At 33.2% G+C, this 19084-nt stretch overlaps 4 protein-coding genes and 1 long non-coding RNA gene across 10 annotated transcripts in view; 3 read left to right on the top strand and 2 right to left on the bottom strand.

Moving 5' to 3' along the window:
- Positions 1-19084, top strand: part of LOC135792928 (uncharacterized) — a 114379-nt gene that overhangs the window by 14550 nt on the left and 80745 nt on the right. The window lies entirely within an intron of this gene.
- On the top strand, positions 293-13949 carry LOC135793054 (ATP-binding cassette subfamily G member 4-like). Of its 5 annotated transcripts, none has more exons than XM_065303912.1 (11): positions 293-536; positions 8059-8176; positions 9390-9588; positions 9655-9800; positions 9863-10101; positions 10223-10321; positions 10598-10737; positions 12867-13035; positions 13090-13190; positions 13242-13397; positions 13464-13949. In XM_065303912.1, exons 1-11 carry the CDS (start codon positions 308-310, stop codon positions 13797-13799), a joined length of 1932 nt encoding a protein of 643 aa, XP_065159984.1. In that variant the 5' UTR covers positions 293-307; the 3' UTR covers positions 13800-13949. The 5 variants fall into 5 exon arrangements, with proteins under 5 accessions (XP_065159984.1, XP_065159982.1, XP_065159981.1 ...); XM_065303910.1 differs by lacking the exons at positions 12867-13035; positions 13090-13190; positions 13242-13397; positions 13464-13949 and adding exons at positions 11461-11629; positions 11692-11792; positions 11957-12112; positions 12177-12774; XM_065303914.1 differs by lacking the exons at positions 293-536; positions 12867-13035; positions 13090-13190; positions 13242-13397; positions 13464-13949 and adding exons at positions 947-1348; positions 11461-11629; positions 11692-11792; positions 11957-12112; positions 12177-12774.
- Positions 13991-14732, bottom strand: LOC135793056 (cytochrome c oxidase assembly factor 6 homolog). Its single transcript, XM_065303916.1, has 2 exons — positions 14433-14732; positions 13991-14355 (listed from the first exon to the last, which is right to left on the bottom strand). Exon 2 carries the CDS (start codon positions 14316-14318, stop codon positions 14064-14066), a length of 255 nt encoding a protein of 84 aa, XP_065159988.1. The 5' UTR covers positions 14319-14355; positions 14433-14732; the 3' UTR covers positions 13991-14063.
- Positions 14824-16596, top strand: LOC135793055 (ATPase ASNA1 homolog). Its single transcript, XM_065303915.1, has 3 exons — positions 14824-15058; positions 15114-15247; positions 15310-16596. The coding sequence occupies exons 2-3, from the start codon at positions 15138-15140 to the stop codon at positions 16199-16201; spliced, it is 1002 nt and encodes a 333-aa protein (XP_065159987.1). The 5' UTR covers positions 14824-15058; positions 15114-15137; the 3' UTR covers positions 16202-16596.
- On the bottom strand, positions 16588-18723 carry LOC135793057 (synembryn-like). Its single transcript, XM_065303917.1, is given in 6 exon segments — positions 16588-17283; positions 17286-17315; positions 17364-17902; positions 17956-18186; positions 18242-18381; positions 18472-18723. Coding segments are annotated over 6 exon segments (1626 nt in total). The 5' UTR covers positions 18550-18723; the 3' UTR covers positions 16588-16675.

The following is a 19084-nucleotide window of genomic DNA, read 5'->3' on the forward strand; positions in this document are numbered from 1 at the left end:
ACACGTATACGAATATATATTTTAAATTATACGAAGAATAAAATGCTCTAAAATGCAAAAATAAAAAATAGAAACATTAGTTTCAATTTATCTTTTTAGTGAAAAGGCAATACAAAAATATTGCAGTATAAATTTTTGAAATAATTTAACCTTACGTGACCCTGTTGCTTTTAATATTATAAATTTTATTATTATTGGCATTGGCATAAATTTTTGTTTTTGCTTTAATATGGTGTTATTAAAAATGGTTTATTCAAGGGACGGAGATATTTTAATGTACAAATAATACGACTTAAGTCTGGTCATCATGTTAAGCCACTTGCATTTCGCAACTCTACGCGTTAGTGAACTTGAAATTGAAACTCGACCTTCTACCCAACTCGGCGAGCCTCCTTGCCTTCTTCGAGCAAGAAAGCAAAAGTTTACCTGCAACAACAAGCAAGCAGCACGCCAAGAAATTCCACCAGCGAAGAGTGTTCGCTGCTTTACACACTCAGTGCGTACGCAAGAGCAAAACGATGTCGTTAAAAGCGAAGGTAACTCGAATAATTAACAACAGCACACTTTTATTACACGCATTATTCGCTCACCAGCTCAGCAACAATCGATGGAAAAATGTATTTCTCGTTCTCTGCTTATTATTCGTCATTGTTCAGTAATTTTTATTCGTATGACTTGTTTTGGTTGAAAAGGGCACGCAAAATGACCTATTGTCATTTATAATAAGTCAATATGAACTATATTTGAGTAACTTAACTTAAGTAAAGTTCAGTCAAGTTAAGTAAACACGCAAAATTCTTCGGAAATCAGTCTTTAGTCGAGACTTAAGTCTAGACTTGATTCTCAAATCATTATTACACTTTCCGTACTTGCAATTTCAGTGAGTAGGCAATGAAATGGAACTGGATGGAAGCGACGGAACTTTCAGTCGGTCGACATCGTGTGCGTAGTTAAGCTAGCTCACTTCTCGCCGATCGCTCGACGGCATCGACGGTGGGTGCTTCGCGCTGCACGCGCCGGGAATTTGCATTCGCGCGTCGATATCACAAGCCAACGGTTCTCGTATAAAACCGCGAAAACACAAGAATCTTCACCTTTGCGGTTCGGTCATCATATACATTTGATACGTGATTATAGTGAAAAGTGTATACAAAAAACTATTTGAAATATATTTTGATGAAAGTTTTGCGGCGCGTGTTAAGTTTATTTAAGTTTGTAATCAATTTGTTGACGTAATTTATTGGAAAAACGATGGCAGAACAGCGGAAAATTTATCTCCAGCCTTCGAAGCGCGAGAAACGCGATATCGAGTTTGATAACTTGAGTTATATCGTCAAAAACAGAAAAGGTTTGTTAAATTTTATTCTATTTTAAATAAATTATGAATTCCGAATGGCAACTCATCCGGTCTTTGTTATCAGTTAATAAAATAGTCAATTTGAATGTAATTTTCTCGACTTTAGTCTATTGCTCGATGTAAATCCGTTTTAAACTTCAATGCAGCATATAAATTCTGAAACTTTCGCTTTTGTTCAGTCTTAGTCATATACTGAGCCTGCAGCTTATCATTATAAGAAAGAAATCATTTATTACCAGCATCGAGTCAAATAAATATTACACTTAAACTTTAAACTTTAACAACAGCAAAATAACATTAAACACGTGTAACTAATTACAAGATTATTTAACATTGTTTAATATTAAAGTTTTTTGTGCAAAAATTTATATTTAAAGCATTTTCTCCGGATTATTTTTATTTCTACTGCGTAAACGTCCAGAATTTTTTTTCGAGCGGTCGTCGCGTGCGTTGTGCAAGCAGTCATTAATGAACTACATTTCAATGTCACGAGAATATTGTGAATGATAATGAACTTTTTTGTTGGGAATAATTGCGTGCATGGTGATGCGACATGAGGAACATTGTATTGTCATTGCAAGCAAACGTTTTTTTGCTCGTAAATTTAAATTTAAAATGTTTCTATTGTTCCTTTTTATATTATTGTTATGTAGAAATCATTACCCAAAATATTAATATATAATATGATGTTGCAGAGTGCCGATAACATTTTAATTCGGAAAATATCGAGGTTATTTGTATAACGAGCGCGATAAATGTTATTAGTAGCAATTTTTCCTCGCTAGAGTTCATGCCCCACAACTCATAGCCAAAAACCAGTCCAACCGATTCTATTGGCCTATTCCACGATTATCGTATTGCTATCATCATTACGGTAAACTCATCGGCATACTCGTATTATACTGCATCAAGCAATAACAAAAATATAACCAAACAGGTTTTTTTCATTTTTAACATTCAAAATTATTATTATGTAAGCTTTGTATTTATTTATTTTTTATGAAATTAAATTACAGTTAGAAATGTCTACGCACATGTGCATTTCTTTCCTTTAATGTCATTCTGTTGCTCTGTAGTTTCGCTCAACTTTCCGCGCAGCATGCAACATTTGCGTCGCGCGCAATTGTGAAATGTCAAATCTTGTTGGGTCGGTTGGCTCAGTTGCTTTTCGCATGCCTGTAAACTCTTACAAACTTTTTCACGTCAATTACGAGAGAATTAGAAAATGTGTAAATTCACCATAAGAGGAATTCAGGAGTCAAACATTCATTTGGTGAATCAGATTCACGTCAAATGCAATCATGTTTTGCAACTCAACCGAAACCGATTTTATCCGATTCATTTCAAAATTTCACTAATGACTGGCTATTTAATTAAGCAAAACGAAGCAAATTAACAAATAAACGCAATTTTCTTCGGTTGTGTCAGAATAAACAAATGAAAATAATTTGTTTTGTATTTAATTAAAAGTCTTTAAAAAGCAAGACATTAAAATCATATTTCAATATCAATTTAATCGAATTCTATTGCATATTTAGAGCATATGTCGGTTATAATGTTAGAATGAGTGGTGATGGATAATACCTAAAAATATGATGAAAAAACTGTAAGTTTTAGTCGGAATATTAAAGTCATGCACCGTTGACAAACGCAAAATTATTGGTCATTTGCGATTACATTGTCATTAAATTGTCGTAAACTGTCGTTGCACTCGTTGCACTTGTTGCGCATAACTAATGTGCACGTGGACGCGCATATAATGCGTCCATGAAGTCATAATAAATCCATTAGTTTACAGTTGGTATTCTAACATCAAATATTGTCTCTAATATTACTTGATAACGCGCAAAAATGTTGCCAACATTTGATGCCTTCGGGTTCTAGATAGATATCAAAACCTATTTGGTCTGAATATGTGACTTTTAATAAAATTAACATAAAATTTTGCTATAAACTCTAACATTTACTTGTAGGTTAAGAGTTGATATAAATTTCATAAGTAAATTTAAATTTCATAAAGTATTGCATTTTCTTTTGATTGTAAATAGATAATCCTTTGTTTATACAAATAATTTGATTACCCAACACGCGCAAGTCAACCGTTTCATGTTTATAACCGATTCTTGTTTGGTTTTCTAACCGGATATGAGCATAATTAATGTCGGAAATCCAATAATTTTGCACAATATCCCATAAACTAGTCGTTCTTTGTCTACAAGACAAGCGGCAATATAATAAACAAACCGTTTTAACGATTATTCTATGTCAACATATAATTTGCACACAATTGAGCAGGAATGCATAAAAATATAAAATATATAATTTAATTATTATAAGATTTATTACTAGTCTTCTTTCCTTCTGTCAAGCCAGACAAATGCCAAAGGACAAAAATGATTATGATGTAATGGAAACCTTATAAATAGAAACGAGTGACCCGCAGAAGAAAATTGAGTGAGTAAGCAATACTTCGATACAGGAAGTACAAATGAGGTATTAGTAGGAAATGCTTGTCGATGGTTCTATTCAGCAATGACAAGAGTAAAGAATATAAGATGAAACTTTCGCTTTCGCCATATATGGGTATTAAATTTTATAAGACGTTGTTGATCTTGTTTGAAAATAGAATAACAATATAACTGAAGTTTTAAGAGAAAATACATGTATCAATTTATGTACATTGAAAATCAAATAATTTTCAAAGACAAGCACGATGTTTTTATGCCAAATTTGCGTCAAATTATTATTTATTATGATTGCCAAAATTTACAAGGAGACCTACTTGTTTTTATCGATTTTAATGTATGTGAAGGTCTCGCGAATTATTTATGATTAGCAGTCGACTAAACAACAAAAACTTGATTAAATTATTTAATAAGTTTATTAATTCATAATAAAAAATCTGAAAAATTGCTCGATCCTCAGCTAATAACGTGCATTTAATTTTTTGTCAACAAAATTTAAATTCTTTTACTAGATAATTATTTGGTTGGAAGTAGAATTGCTATATTTTGCAATTTTGTCAAATTTATTTGCAAAACTCCTACAGGAATTGTACAAATAGTACTGGACGTAATGACTAGTTAAAAAACGACAACTTAATTATTTTTAGATTTAACAATACGTAAAACTATTTCATTAAAACCTACACTTTATTCCGTGTTGCCTATAATTATGCCTCTAACCTATGCTTAGCAACTTTAATTTTCAATGTGAAAGTAGCAGTTATGTGCTTCATTCAGTTCCAATTGTAATTTTGTAGAATTAAAATAAATTGTGTACATATTTTATAACTGAGGTAATACAACATGACAGAAATTCATTATTTAGGCTAAATCTGCTCGACGCGATAGGCAGTAGCAAATGCAGTGACAAAAGCACAAAGTCAAGTATCAATGAACTCGCTCAGTTGATAATACAGCGCCAAATCGCGTATTAATTCAATCTCAATCCAAGGCATCTAGTATTTAAACGCACAAAATTTCACATACATGAAATAATCAGTTTTGAAACTGTGAAATATTTTCTAAATGATTGATGACGAAATATTTAAATTTATTAATAAGAATTTATTGACAGATCCAATGTCAATATCCGTGATTAGGGTCAATCATCGATGGCTAATGAAACGATTAGTAACTAGTGATGGACAATAGCAATAATTATTCAACTTCTCCGCTGCATTATCTGATTTGAAAGTCATCGAAAGTGATAAACTTAGAATTTCATAATTTTTTTTTGAGTTTTGCAATTTATACTCGCATGTGTGATAAACTCAATTACTCAAACGACGTTCAATTGGGTTTTTAGTGTTTTAGCATTTTATTTCAATTGAGTAATATTTGATCGTCTGGTGCTCGTAACAATTTTATACACTCTTTGCGTATCTGCAGAAAGAAGTTGCTGAAATAGTTAAAGGTGTAGTTAGTTACAGTTTGATTGACGTATATTTAAATTTTAATACTTTTGAACTATTGCTCGATTGCTAAACTTTTAAATTAAATATTTTGCAAACACTTTCAATTCGATGTGTTCCATTTTTGAAATTTTACGATGATGGAAAATGATAATTTCATATTTTAATTTAATTATAATTGTATTTTATGCTAAATTTTACATTTAACTAAAAATTATACCAAATTTTTGTCTTTGCATTCGTGATTTTGGTGAATTAATAAAAATTTAAGTTTAATTTATAATAACAATTCTCACGTAACTTGTTATCGGCGCCGCATCAACAAAATTAGTAATAATTGTATATAATGTTGTTGAAGTGAATATTGGTTCAAAAGTTGCAAATCGTGATTATGCTAATTACGCTTACGATTCACAGTGATTATTTCGTGTGACTGGTGCAAAATGTTGAAAATCAAGATTTTTCCATTATAATTAAAAACGCAGACAGAAAGCCAGGCACACATGTAATTATAAATTCAGTAGAAACATGCTCAAGAGAAAAAATTAAAAATATGATGTGAGAATAGTTTTTATACACTTTACACAATTTTAATTAAACATATTAAAGTAACTACATAGTAACTAATTCATTCGGATGGTAATAGGTTTAATTCATTTCAATATTTAACTAATAATTATGTAATAGTGCAAATGGGCCAAGGGTATCGTTATTATATTTTCCAGGTAGAAACACAACTTATTGAAGTGTGAGTAATATATTGATAGTTCAATTGGTTACGTTTCAAGATATTTTCTCGTTTTATAGTTAATGTATAAATATTTATACAGTTATAAGGTGTTAATCATATTATTATCGTCTACGTCAACTGAATATTACGTTTTGCATCCAGAAAATAAAATAAAGAGCAACTAGGGCTTATTTTTCTGGGATAACAAAATATTCTGAACAATTGGACACAATAATTTTTAATCTTCATTAAATAGTTCATAATTCTTCTAAAAATTTACAAAATTTTATTCACTCGTCATCCTACAGATTTATTTATGAATCGAATGCTTCTCATAATGATGTAGCATTCCCATATACGTCTGAGACATAATTAGCAATTAATTTTCCTCTGCACGCGGCATGAATGACACGCGTTACATAACGAAATCTCTAATTGAAAGTGCGCTGCGTCTACGACTGCGACTGTGAGCGCGGTTTTGTAAAGATTGCCTTTTGCACAACGCTGAATTTCAAACGTAAAATTGATCGCGGTTCACAAGAAGCACATGCATTACGCGCTTTGGTTGCAATATGCCGGCGCGTGTCTTAAACTAGTCCAATAGCAATGGGTGATATTGACCGTAATTCCTTAATTGCTTCAAGCACACGCGGCTAACGTACAAAGACACCACGCACCATATATTGCTGCGAAAAATACATCTTAAACTATTTGATAAGAGCTAAAAATAAAATACGTTTGTAATATAAACTTAGTCCAATCTACAGGTTTTGTTTTAAGTAAACATAATGTTGTTCCTGTTCACGTTAAGACAATTTTTTGTCGCAAATTTAATTTATGTTAATTTGAATGAATAAGTATCTAATTTGTGTTTTGATACATCTAAAATTTTGTTAGTCAAGGTTGCAAGGTTGTCTGTCTATCAGGTTTGCTACTATTTTTTGTGGGTTTCTATTAAAATAAAAACAAAATACTTTGCATGCTCTTAGCTAAGATATTTGATTAAAATTGTCGATTATAAATTTTAATAAATGTAAACAAGTAATAAAGTGGCATTTTAAGCATGTTGACAGTAGAATATTGATTGGAATCAAAACAAAATGCAAAATTAGCGCAACTTTTAAATAATTGCTTTGTTAATTAAATGTTTCTGCTTTTTATAACGGTGATTTTAAACGAATATTATTAAATAGTGTACACATTAAAAATAATTACTATTTACAACCTAAAGAATCAGATAGTATATTTAAAAACTGTTTAAAAATTTATTTAAAGTAAATATTTCACCAAAAATGAGTAAAATGTTAAAAATTTCAAAATTTTGATAATAAAACCATTGATTTACGATATCTTAACGAATATTGAACAGAAATTTGATTTCTTAGTAATATTTTTATGTTATGTGCATGGTGCAGGTTTATTTTGATATCATATAACAAAATAATGACATTGGTTTGATCATATTATGAGTATCCAGGTATGTAATTAGATTCCCAAAACAAATCATTAACTATTACTGTTCTTTTTGTGTAATAGTAATAACATTTACTAGGAAAAAACTTCCATAATTCAAAGTCAAAATACGGTGTTGCGTTTTAGCGCTAGAGCGCATGTGCACTGAACCATTGCGAGATATGCGACAATAGATTAACAAAATCGTGAGAGAATGTTGTGTGTACAAATATTTGTGAATGGCTTAATAAAAAAGTTTCGCAAGTTTATCTTTTATTAAGATTTAAATCATTGTGTAAATCTTTGTATTGCAAAATAATGAAACGAAGACTGAGAAAACTCTGTAACAACATTTTCTTATAAATCCTAACCAATTGTGTGATAATTACGAAATGCCTTTTAAATTTCCAATTACATTTAGAAAATGTTGCAGTGAGATTGACGTTGAATACGACAGGAAAATTATCTGAATTTGAATGTCGCACAGTCGTAGTTATAGTCAAACATAATAAATTGCTGTAATTTTATATTCACAGTGAGCAATTTGATTGACTGTGTTGAAAAAGATTTTAATTATGCATAATTTATTTTTTACTGTTGCAGGAACGAAACAAATTCTAAACAGTCTTTCCGGAATGTTTAAATCCGGAGAGTTGACGGCCATCATGGGTCCTTCCGGTGCCGGCAAGTCGTCCTTACTTAATATACTTTCTGGATTTCAGTAAGTGCCATTAACAATTCAATAATTTATTACCCATCACGGAAAAATAAATTTTGTATAAAATTTCAATTAAATTAAACGCATACTTAATTATGCACACGTGGCTATAATTATTTACGAATGTACATTAATTACCGGCTGATACCTGTCAATGAATAATTATCGTATAAGACGAAATCATTTATTTTTTTGATTCATTAGACAATTTTTATATTTTATATGATGTAATTACTATTGATGAATAGCGTTTAAAGTCATTTTGGAGCTGAGATTGCCGTATTTACTTTTCAATAGATAATTAAGTGAATATCAATCAATATACATAAAAATAACGATTTAAAAAAAGATTGGGTAAGGTATTTTAATTCATTATTAAATTTATATATTCGGTAGAGTTAAGTTCCGTGTTTTTACGTTTCAATCGTAATTATTAAGAGTGAACAACCTATAGAGGAACACTGAATTCAATAATGCATTCTCACGTTTAGTAAAAACTTGTTTCAAGGGCAAATCTTGGCTACTAAAACTTCGCTACAGTTTTGAAGAGCAAGAAACCACAAAAACTCAATATAATATCTTGCTTTGAGAACGAATGTTGTTAAACAACATTTTATGACAATAAGCCCCCAAACGGGCAACTATTTTTAATAGCTACACTTTTATTTCCCAATTACTGTTTAATATGTGTCGCGATAATAATTTTTATATCTTGAAAGTAGCGCAATTTTTGCACTTTGCTCAGATGTATTTGTTGTTTTGCGTAAGTGAATCTTTTTAATCTGTAAATTACTTTACTGCTATGTCACATTTACTTTTCCATTAAAATATGGAAATTTTTGAATGTCATCAAGTTATAATTCAAATTATAATTATTCAACACATTGTGTCCATTAATTTCTCCGCGAGAATGACATCAATTAAATTAACATTGATTCCAGCGAGCATAACAATGGAATGACAATGGTATAGCAATGCAATTTTGTAAAAACATAACTACAACGTCAGTTGCTAAGCCACGTGTCATGCCTTCCATGGCTTTTAATTAACATGCGTCGTCACGACACGATTCGTAGAATCAAGTATCGCCACTAATTACTGGTAATACTTTGATAAAGTGAAATTATTACACACTTAATAATCGATAATGACTTATTATTATTATGAGCTAATTATACTCAATAGGTTACGTCAAAAATGTGATTTTTTTGTTTAGCAAAAGTGGCACGTCTGGTATGATTCGATGCACGGGCCAGGAAGTGAAATCCATTGACAAAGTATCTTATACCAAGGACTCCTGTTATATCCTTCAGGATGATATGTTATGCCCGCTTTTCACGGTTTGGGAGACGATGGTTTTCGCGGCCAAGTTAAAATTGGGCACTACAATACCGCCAGAATCACGTCATTGGCTTGTAAGTCACATAATTTTGTCATAAATTGGAAAAAGTTATAAAAAATATTAAAATGCCTACTTTTAGTTGTCAAATATTTTGGAAACTTTGGGCCTGGCGGAAACCATTCACACACGTTGCAATCGCTTATCAGGCGGGCAACGAAAGCGACTCTCAATCGCGTTGGAACTTATCGACAATCCTCCAATTATGTTTTTGGATGAACCAACCACGTAAGCAAAGAAAAAAAATCAACGTAAACGCGGAAATCAAAAATTTTAAATTTTTTTCTCAGAGGATTGGATAGTTTATCATCGTTTCAGTGTGTGTCGGTGTTAAAAGACTTGGCACACGATGGCCGGACGATTATCTGCACGATACACCAGCCGAGCGCGTCAATCTTCGAGATGTTCGACCACGTCTATGTCATCGCGGATGGGCAATGTCTGTATCAGGGCACGGCCCTGAATACAATTCCGTTCCTCGCCTCTGTCGGCCTTGACTGTCCGCAGTACCACAATCCTGCTGACCATCGTAAGTCAAAACAAGTAAAAAAGTATCCATAATTGCTGATCGTATTCCGCATTCCCATAAAACTCGTCAAAGTCACCGATTACTTCCGTTGTAAATAATTACCGATTCATATTTTTTTCAGTGCTCGAAGTGGCAAACTGTGAATATGGTGATTTTAATGACAAGCTCGTGAAAGCCACACGAGAGAGTAACTGGCGTATTAAGCCTAAGCCACATAAATGTAAGTAAATCTTAATCTTGTGAATAAATTACGTATGTTATTTTCTTATAAGTGCGCCAAAAGTTTTGTAACCAAAATTACTTTATTTAATTTTATAATATTAATAACTGAATAATTGTCGTAATTTGGAAAACACGCACGTAATTATTGTAATTTGTTTCTGTGAGAAACAGTGAATTACATTTAATATGTAATTAAAAAACACAATGAGGTCTAGGTGATATATATCTTTATATGACCCATTATTAACGCAAAAATTATTCATTTCCTTCGCAGTGCAATTAATTCAGCAGCCGTCCCGATCACACCTGCTCACAAATGAAGAACGGACGATGGTTCTGGTGCAAAAACCCTCCGAATTTTATCGATTCCGAGTACTTTTACTGCGAAACCTGATACAATTATATAGAGATTGGGTAAGTTTATTAATATTAGTAATAATTTAATTAATTATCGTAAATAAGGTTCGTAAAATGTGCAAATTTCTATAAATTAGTTTTAAACGCAGCAATTGCGTACGCCAACGATTACTTTTATCGCAAACAATTAATATTATTATTGTTTTTATCATTATTGATTTTTTTGCATGTAGGTTTAGTTAATTATTAATTTATGCACCATTTCCTTTCATATGCACCAAAATAAGCACATTTTCGCTCAGAAAAAGCACAAACATTTAGTTTTATATGGTGATTTATTAATTTTAAGTAAAAAGGTAAGTGTTGCTTGAAATACTACCAGCTTAAAGAGTTATCAACCGTCTCTTAATAACCATCGCCTAATTTTAGCGCTCTTTCTGTATTTGTAACCTTCTGCTATCTACAATCTACTGTATATAAATTCTACCATCATTTTCACCTTCAAGGCAAGGCGTAAGTACTGTTAAAAATCAGATACAACAGAACTAAAATCGCACAGATTGACGCCACTTCTGCCAAAGTACTTTAGCAATGCAACAACAATAAACCACATAAACCTCTGTAAATACTCATCAACCAACTCATAAACATATAATAAATAAATAACAATTTCACCACAATGACAATGAAACTTTTTACATGTTAAAACGATACAAACTTATAAAACATGAATGAAACCGTATTAAAATAAATTCTAAAATAGTTTGGTATGATTTACAGACGATTCTGCATCTTAGATGTGTACTGCACGTGCTCGTAGGAATTTTTATTGGATTGTTATACTACGATTACGGTAACGACGGCTCAAAGACGATGAAAAATATTGGGTACTTTATAATATCTATGGTATATTTAAGTTATACAACCATGATGCCAGCTGCTCTCAAATGTAAGATATTATTTTAATATAATAATTAATTAATTATTAATTCACAATTAAACTGTTTTCAGTGCCGTCAGAAGTGCCAATCTTACGAAAAGAGAGTTTCAACAATTGGTTTAATCTGAGTACTTACTACATGTCGTTTATTATGGTCCACATGCCCTTACAAGTAAGCTTAATTTGATTTAAATATGTAAAAATTGCGTTTATACATAAAACAAACACGAATATGTGAGATTTTTAAGTTATTTGTAAGATAAAATCTTATCACTCGTTTATTCCAACGTTAGCTTGTGGTTTATTTGTGTTATTAACTAATTATTCAATTTTAAGATGATCTTTGCCGCCATATATACCGTATCATCATATTTTTTGACTGGCCAAGCATTGGAAATAGCCCGCATGGGGAAGGTCTCACTGATAATGATTCTGTCTACGCTGACAGCAGAATCAATAGGTGTTATTCTGGGCACATCAGTCAATCCAATCGTGAGTAACTTTAAGCTCAAAATATTTACTTACTGCGATATTTACTAAAATGACGCTGTTTCAGAATGGAACATTCCTGGGAGCAATCTCGCTGGCGTTGTTTCTTGTAGTGGCTGGCTTCTTGATGTTGTTCACGCACATGTCGAAAGTGATGTACGGCCTGTCATACCTGTCTTACATTGCTTATGGCATGGAGGCATGCGTAGAAGCGATGTACTTTGATCGCGCCAGTTTGCCATGTCCGGATGATGTTACTTATTGCCACGTGAAGACGCCTAGCTTATTACTTGCTGAACTAGGCATGGATAAAGGCAATTATTACTACGATGTACTGTTTCTGGTCGGACACGTTCTCATCGGCAAATTCCTCGGCTTCTTCACGCTGCGTCACAAGCTGCGCAAACTTATGCCTTAATTGGAGATGAATATCTCCAAACAAAACGATTTTTAAATTTAATTTGGCGTGCAGAATCTGATACGTATCGATAATGTGTTTTAGTCTGTGATGTTTACAATATTACCAAGATGAGCAGCCAATTCGACGACGCGAATAGAGTGAAAATTGCGTTTACACCGAGATATTTAATGTTATTGTTTGTATATTATGTGAATAAGAGATTAATGATAATGTTGTGGAATAAATTAAGTATTTGTAGTGGTAATTACTATATAACATGATATAAGTACAGAAATCTCAACAATAATTACCTATTTATGGCTTTGATAAGTTTTTAATTTGTTAAATTTGTTTTAGACTACTTTTTATTTGAGATTATTGGTGCACTTTTTACTGGGCATATTATTGGGAGTATTCTACTTTGATATTGGTACGGATGCTGGAACACTTATCAATAATATTGGGTTCGTTGGTATTTCGGTTACTTACATGGCCTACACATCAATGTTACCAGCTGTTTTGAAATGTACGTACAAGACAAACTTGTATCAAAAACTAAACAGATTTTATTCTATTCTAGTACCCTCAGAAGTATTATTCGTCCGGAAAGAGAATTTCAACAATTATTACTATCTTTCGACTTACTACGCCACCTATATTACGATTACTGTTCCTCAACAGGTACTGCTTCATTTAGTTTAAAATTTTAAGCTGCAAATTTCTTATTTGTAGATTATATTCGCGTTTACCTTTACTTCTATCACCTACACGATGACAGGACAACCACTAAGCTTGGACAGATATATTATTTACTTATACGGCGGTATTATGATCAACATCATTTCGGATACTGTCGGACAAATCATTGGAACTTTCTTGAAAGCAAGCGTAAGTGTTGTTTTGATTGTATTAACGTCATTATTAGAAATACGAATTATTTTTACTCATTTTCAGAATGGTACCTTTGTTGCCGGAGTTCTTACTGCATACTTACTCCTATTGAGTGGATTCTTCATCGTTGTACGACAATCGACGGTAGCATCTATTTTGGTATATACATCGTATCATCGTTACGTTTTGCACACCCTTATTGATGCAACACTGGGAAACAATCGCGAAAACTTGCCTTGTGTGTCGGATTACTGTCATTACAACGTCGATTCCATCTTGGAGGAGTACTCGCTTAATTCTCATCCCTTTTATGTTGATGTGATTTATTTATTTACCACTTATATTCTAGCCAGTCTCTTTGGGTACCTCGCGCTTAAAGTTATGACCAAAAAGGTATAAATTCCTCTCTAAATTAAACTTGTATATTACTTACTAGGTGCAATTCTTATATCACTGTGTATAATATAGTTTTAGAGCAGAAACCAAAGTGTAAGGTGGCAGCATATAACTTGTACATATACCAAATAAATACATATGTATCAAAAACCATCAATTCATATGATTTTTGTCCCCGCAGGAAGTTACCTACCTTTACTTGTGTTTATATATTTATTTAAACATTATAACAATATCTACTGAACTATATCACACCTTGGAACACTATTATTTATACTTTTCTTCATTTAATGGTTCATATCCATGTTTCTCTACTTTTTCCTTAAACTGTAGATAGCTTCTTCTCCTATCAAAGTGTTTTACCCATTGCGCAGAGCATGATTGCTCGTACATTTTTCTAAATTGGGCACATGGACTGTCTTTGCTGGTGTCATTTTCTATTTTATGCTGGTCCAAACAAGCCCAGAATTTGTCTCGCGCTCCCCAGCAAAGTGCACGTTCTTCTTTCGTTGGAAACGACATTGTGGTCTTAAAATAGAGCGCTATATTCTGATATAACCTAAATGTAAACAATAAATTTGCAATAAAATTTATTGTAGTTGCCAAATGAACGAAATAATCCTAAGTATTACTCACGGTATAGAGAATGCTCGTTCCGGAAGCACTATTTTTATTATATCAATTATATTTTATACGCGGTGTATTGTTTTAAGTAAAATTTGATTTGAACGAACTTGTAAGACCCACCAATAATTTCTAACCTACACTTTCCTGCCGATTTTGAACGACATTTTATCCGATTAAGTTGAAGATTGTTGTTTACAATGGATAAAAATATTTGTATTCCACTGATCGAGACTATTTACAACCACAAGTACGTATTAACTATTACTGGAATTATTATATTTAGTAATATAAATCACCATTTTGAAAAATATATTGCTGACTTTCACAAAGTGTAATGATGTATATTTGGTTGCCTGTCCAATCGCCACATTATACGCCTTACCAAATAATTGCAATTAAACTAGTCCAGTTAATTAAGCCTGTTTAATTATCCTATTGTCTTTTAAATTAAATTCAATCTCGTTTCTTTATGAGTGTCAGCGAATTAAACGTGTATCTTAAACGTCATCAAATCAGCCAATGAGAGTGCGAAAATGTCCGTCAGTCGTGGATGACGTTTAGGGATGCACGTTTTCTAAAATTTGTTTGTGTTCTTCTTAATAATATGCAACTATATAGTACTACACCAATAAAGCGTAAGTCTATAAACTAAGTGCAATACTTCCAACGTCCGAACATCCTAAATTCCAGTTTACTAGTTAAACTGAGTGCAAAATGTCACAATATGATGAGTTACAACCTTCAGTACAAAATATCATCGAACAGAAGACACTGAAGTGGATATTTGTTGGTGGTAAAGGCGGCGTGGGTAAAACAACATGCAGGTAAATACTTACTAGAGATATTCATTCCATAAAACTATTTTTAAATCCACGTTTGTGTTTAGTTCAAGTTTGGCAGTCCAGTTAGCAAAAGTCCGCGACTCAGTGCTGATAATCTCAACAGATCCAGCACACAACATATCCGATGCGTTCGATCAAAAGTTCTCAAAAGTACCGACGAAAGTCCAGGGTTTTTCCAATTTATACGCGATGGAAATCGACCCGAACGTCGGCATGAACGAGCTGCCCGAAGAATACTTTGAAGGCGACCAGGACGCGATGAAAATGAGCAAGAATGTGATCCAGGAAATCGTTGGTGCTTTCCCTGGCATTGACGAGGCGATGAGCTACGCCGAGGTGATGAAACTTGTAAAAAGCATGAACTTCTCCGTCGTAGTATTCGATACAGCGCCCACAGGACACACACTCAGGCTGTTATCATTCCCGCAGATCGTCGAGAAGGGTCTTGGCAAATTACTCAAGTTAAAGTTGAAATTCAGTCCGCTGATATCACAATTTAGCAATCTCTTCGGCGCGACCGAATTCAATGCGGAATCATTATCGTCCAAACTTGAAGAGATGCTGACAATAATCAAACAGGTGAACGAACAGTTTCGGAATCCGGACCAGACGACGTTCGTCTGCGTCTGCATTGCTGAGTTTCTGTCGTTATATGAAACCGAACGATTAGTACAAGAGTTGACGAAGTATAAAATTGACACGCACAACATAATCGTCAATCAACTGCTGATACGGGACGGCGTCAAGGAATCCGGATGCACAATGTGCGACGCACGGTATAAGATACAGAGTAAATATCTGGAGCAGATTGATGATTTGTATGAGGACTTCCACGTTACTAAGCTTCCCTTATTGGAGCGCGAGGTGCGCGGCCCTGAAAGCGTCAAGTCTTTTTCGGAGTACCTGATTCACCCGTATAAACCTGCGGAGAATTGATTTTGTAACTTGTAGGTAATTCTAATTCAAATTACTTGTAATTATTACGTGGGATTTTGTTTTAACTTGTAAAAAGTTCAGTCAATTATAAGTCTTGCCTGCTGTGGGCCTAAACATTGTTTTCTTAGTTGAGGATGTGAAATAAAACTAATTACTTAAAACTAGTTACGAATATCGCTTCATAGCACATAAACATTGTTAATCATTGTGTGGAAGTCTATTTCACAACCAGGAAATATTTGCACTTGTAAAATACTAAAAAATGAAGTGTTCACTGGGTAGAAATATCTACCAATGAATAAATTTGATTAATTTTATGGTTTGGGTAGTCCGATAGCTAAAATTGAGGTTAGAAACACATCATGATACTAAAATAAACAAATGTCTCCATTCAATTGACATTTACTTATTCACAAACATCAACGGTTAATATTTTTGATTATATAATATAAAAATAAATAAAACATATACCTCTTAGTCACTATCACTGTCATTCCTGTTAACTTGCTGACTTAAAATCCCTTGCTGTAACTGCATCACACTCTCCACCGGCTGTGGCCTACCATCTGGGCCTATTCGACATGGTTTTACAACGCCTGTCTTCGTTAAATCATCCATCAGCTGTACTAGTTTCATGGCTTCGTACTCCTTTTGTTCCTCGGTCATATTTGCCGTTGGATTCGGTTTAGGAACTTCGTAGCAACCTAAAACTGGATTTATTCCATGCTTGAGATCTCTGTATTCTTCGGTGTCGCTGTCATCGCTCTCAGAACTATACACTGATGTGTCTGCTGGTGGGCGGCCACCCATAAGTCCTCTGCGTGCAAATAACCCTGCTGCGTTTCCGTAGCCGGTGTATTTAATCATGCGATTGACGTTTTCCTTGCAGATGACGAAGAGGAGTTCGGCGGCAAGGTCGCGAACTTGTGTTATAGGTGTGGTGAGAAGGCGACAGATGCAATTGCGTAAGGTGTTGCCTTGCTCAGGGCGTTGATGAACGTCTTTCAAAGGAGGAAGAATTTGGAGGCGGAGATACTTACGAATGGGACGTTCAACGGTTGCAATTCGTAGCAGGGAGGAAAAACGGGTGAAAGAAGTTCATGTTGATGGGAAACTCCCTAAAAATAGTAAATATACAATAGAATAATTTTAGTTTTAATACATACAGGTTCTTTGTTTAATGTCCTCCGTAGAAACTCTAAGATCTCGAAGATTCCCTCCATGTCTAAATTCTCAAATCGCTTCTCTTTGATTACCATTCTATCATCGCTTATTGGCACATATAAATTCTTAAAAGTAGTATTCGGCATATTTGTCAATAAATTAATGATGTGATTGACCAACTCATGTTTCCTTTCGATTGATTGCGCCCCCGCAACTAAATATTTACGCAAAATGGTTACCAAATTCAATAGATGTGCTTCCTCCTCCTCATCAAATGACACCCCAGTTGGTCTCAGTGTTAAATTAAACAACGTTTTCAATATTTCACAAGCAGTGTTCACCTGTAAATCGGCCAACTCTGTCACTGCTTCGTTCTCATCACCCTCACCACCTAACAAGTGTTCTAAAATCTCTATTAAATAGTTTAATCCATGTAGATCTTCTTTTAGTTTTGGGCGAATGTTGGAACACAGTGCGCTTATTATAAAGAGGATTTTCATGTCGAAAAATAATAATTCGCTTGGTGGTTTCATGTCCCTGTGAAATACAAATATGGAAATTATGTAAAAGAAGAAAGAATGATGATTTACCTTGATTTTTTGAGACGTTGTGTGATTCCTTCTAATGTTCCATTTTTACAGCACATTGTAGACGCAACGCGACTGTTAAAAATCAAATTACAAAGACATTTTACAGACTCCAATTCAATGTTGTAATGTGACGGCTCGTTGAAGTAAACACCGGCTTTAATGCCCGTGTTTTCTATTAGAGTTTCAATTAATTCGTCGGTCATTACATCGTCCAAGCCGCTCTTTTCACGACTACAAAAAATAATTCTTAATTTTTCTGGGGTCAAGATACCTTAAAATCACCTACCTTAAAATTCTGATTGTATTTAATACATCAAGATGTATGGCTTCTGCATTTGGATTGACTAGATATGAAGTTAAAGCTTTCCATATTTCTCGATCTAAGTTATTCTGCTTTAGCTCAGGAAAAGTAAATAATTTATCATTCTGAAAATGTTAAACATAATGCCACTAGAACCTATTTATACCACTAACAAATTGATGTATTATATATGAATAAATAAAAGAATATCAGACCTTTTTGAGGAATTTCTTCAGTGAACCTTTTGCAGCTTTTATATCACCTGATATTATAGCCTTTACGTTCGCGTCCATGATGGTTCACGTATAATGATTGGCACCACGTTAGAACAAGTCAGAAGCACTGATATTGTTCTTTATTTGTTATAAACTATTTGGTGTTTACCGACTGCAATCGATTTGTTTACACTAACCAGTAGATAGCTGACACAAAACAGGTTGGGTTCCACTCTGAACGCAAACGAAATTAAAATCAAGTCAAACCTATAAATTGGTGTATGTTGGGTTGCCTACTAAGAAACCTGGATTTGCATTTAAAATTATCCTGTTGAGTCCAATTTAAATTAATTTCAGGCATTTTGCAATGAAAACACAGTTTTAAACACTTTTACACAGTACCTACAAATAAAAATATATAACTTTAGTAAAAAATCATCATTTCTTTCTGCTTTTTCAATCAATAATAGGAATATTCAAACTAAAACTACTTCATAACTATTATCCTGAAAAAACTTTATAAAATAACGAAGTTTTGATCAAAACTCAAAGTTCATTCTCTTTTTTGCTTCAACGAAAACGCATAATGTAATGTAGCATCAAATATGTATCA

The sequence above is a fragment of the Atheta coriaria genome, unplaced genomic scaffold (genome assembly GCF_025399875.1).
Source record: "Atheta coriaria isolate IRGN ID8LTWV9N9 unplaced genomic scaffold, Caltech_Dcor_3.1 hic_scaffold_5_pilon, whole genome shotgun sequence".
NCBI lineage: Eukaryota > Metazoa > Arthropoda > Insecta > Coleoptera > Staphylinidae > Dalotia > Dalotia coriaria.

Excerpts from the sequence above, each read along its gene's own strand:
- LOC135793054 (XM_065303909.1), top strand. The coding sequence starts at position 308 with ATGTTAAGCCACTTGCATTTCGCAACTCTACGCGTTAGTGAACTTGAA. Across the intron at positions 10,738-12,866 it reads TACAATTATATAGAGATTGG|ACTACTTTTTATTTGAGATT; the intron begins GTAAGTTTATTA and ends AATTTGTTTTAG. Across the intron at positions 13,398-13,463 it reads GAACTTTCTTGAAAGCAAGC|AATGGTACCTTTGTTGCCGG; the intron begins GTAAGTGTTGTT and ends ACTCATTTTCAG.
- LOC135793056 (XM_065303916.1), bottom strand. The coding sequence starts at position 14,318 with ATGTCGTTTCCAACGAAAGAAGAACGTGCACTTTGCTGGGGAGCGCGA.
- LOC135793055 (XM_065303915.1), top strand. The coding sequence starts at position 15,138 with ATGTCACAATATGATGAGTTACAACCTTCAGTACAAAATATCATCGAA. Across the intron at positions 15,248-15,309 it reads GTGGGTAAAACAACATGCAG|TTCAAGTTTGGCAGTCCAGT; the intron begins GTAAATACTTAC and ends GTTTGTGTTTAG.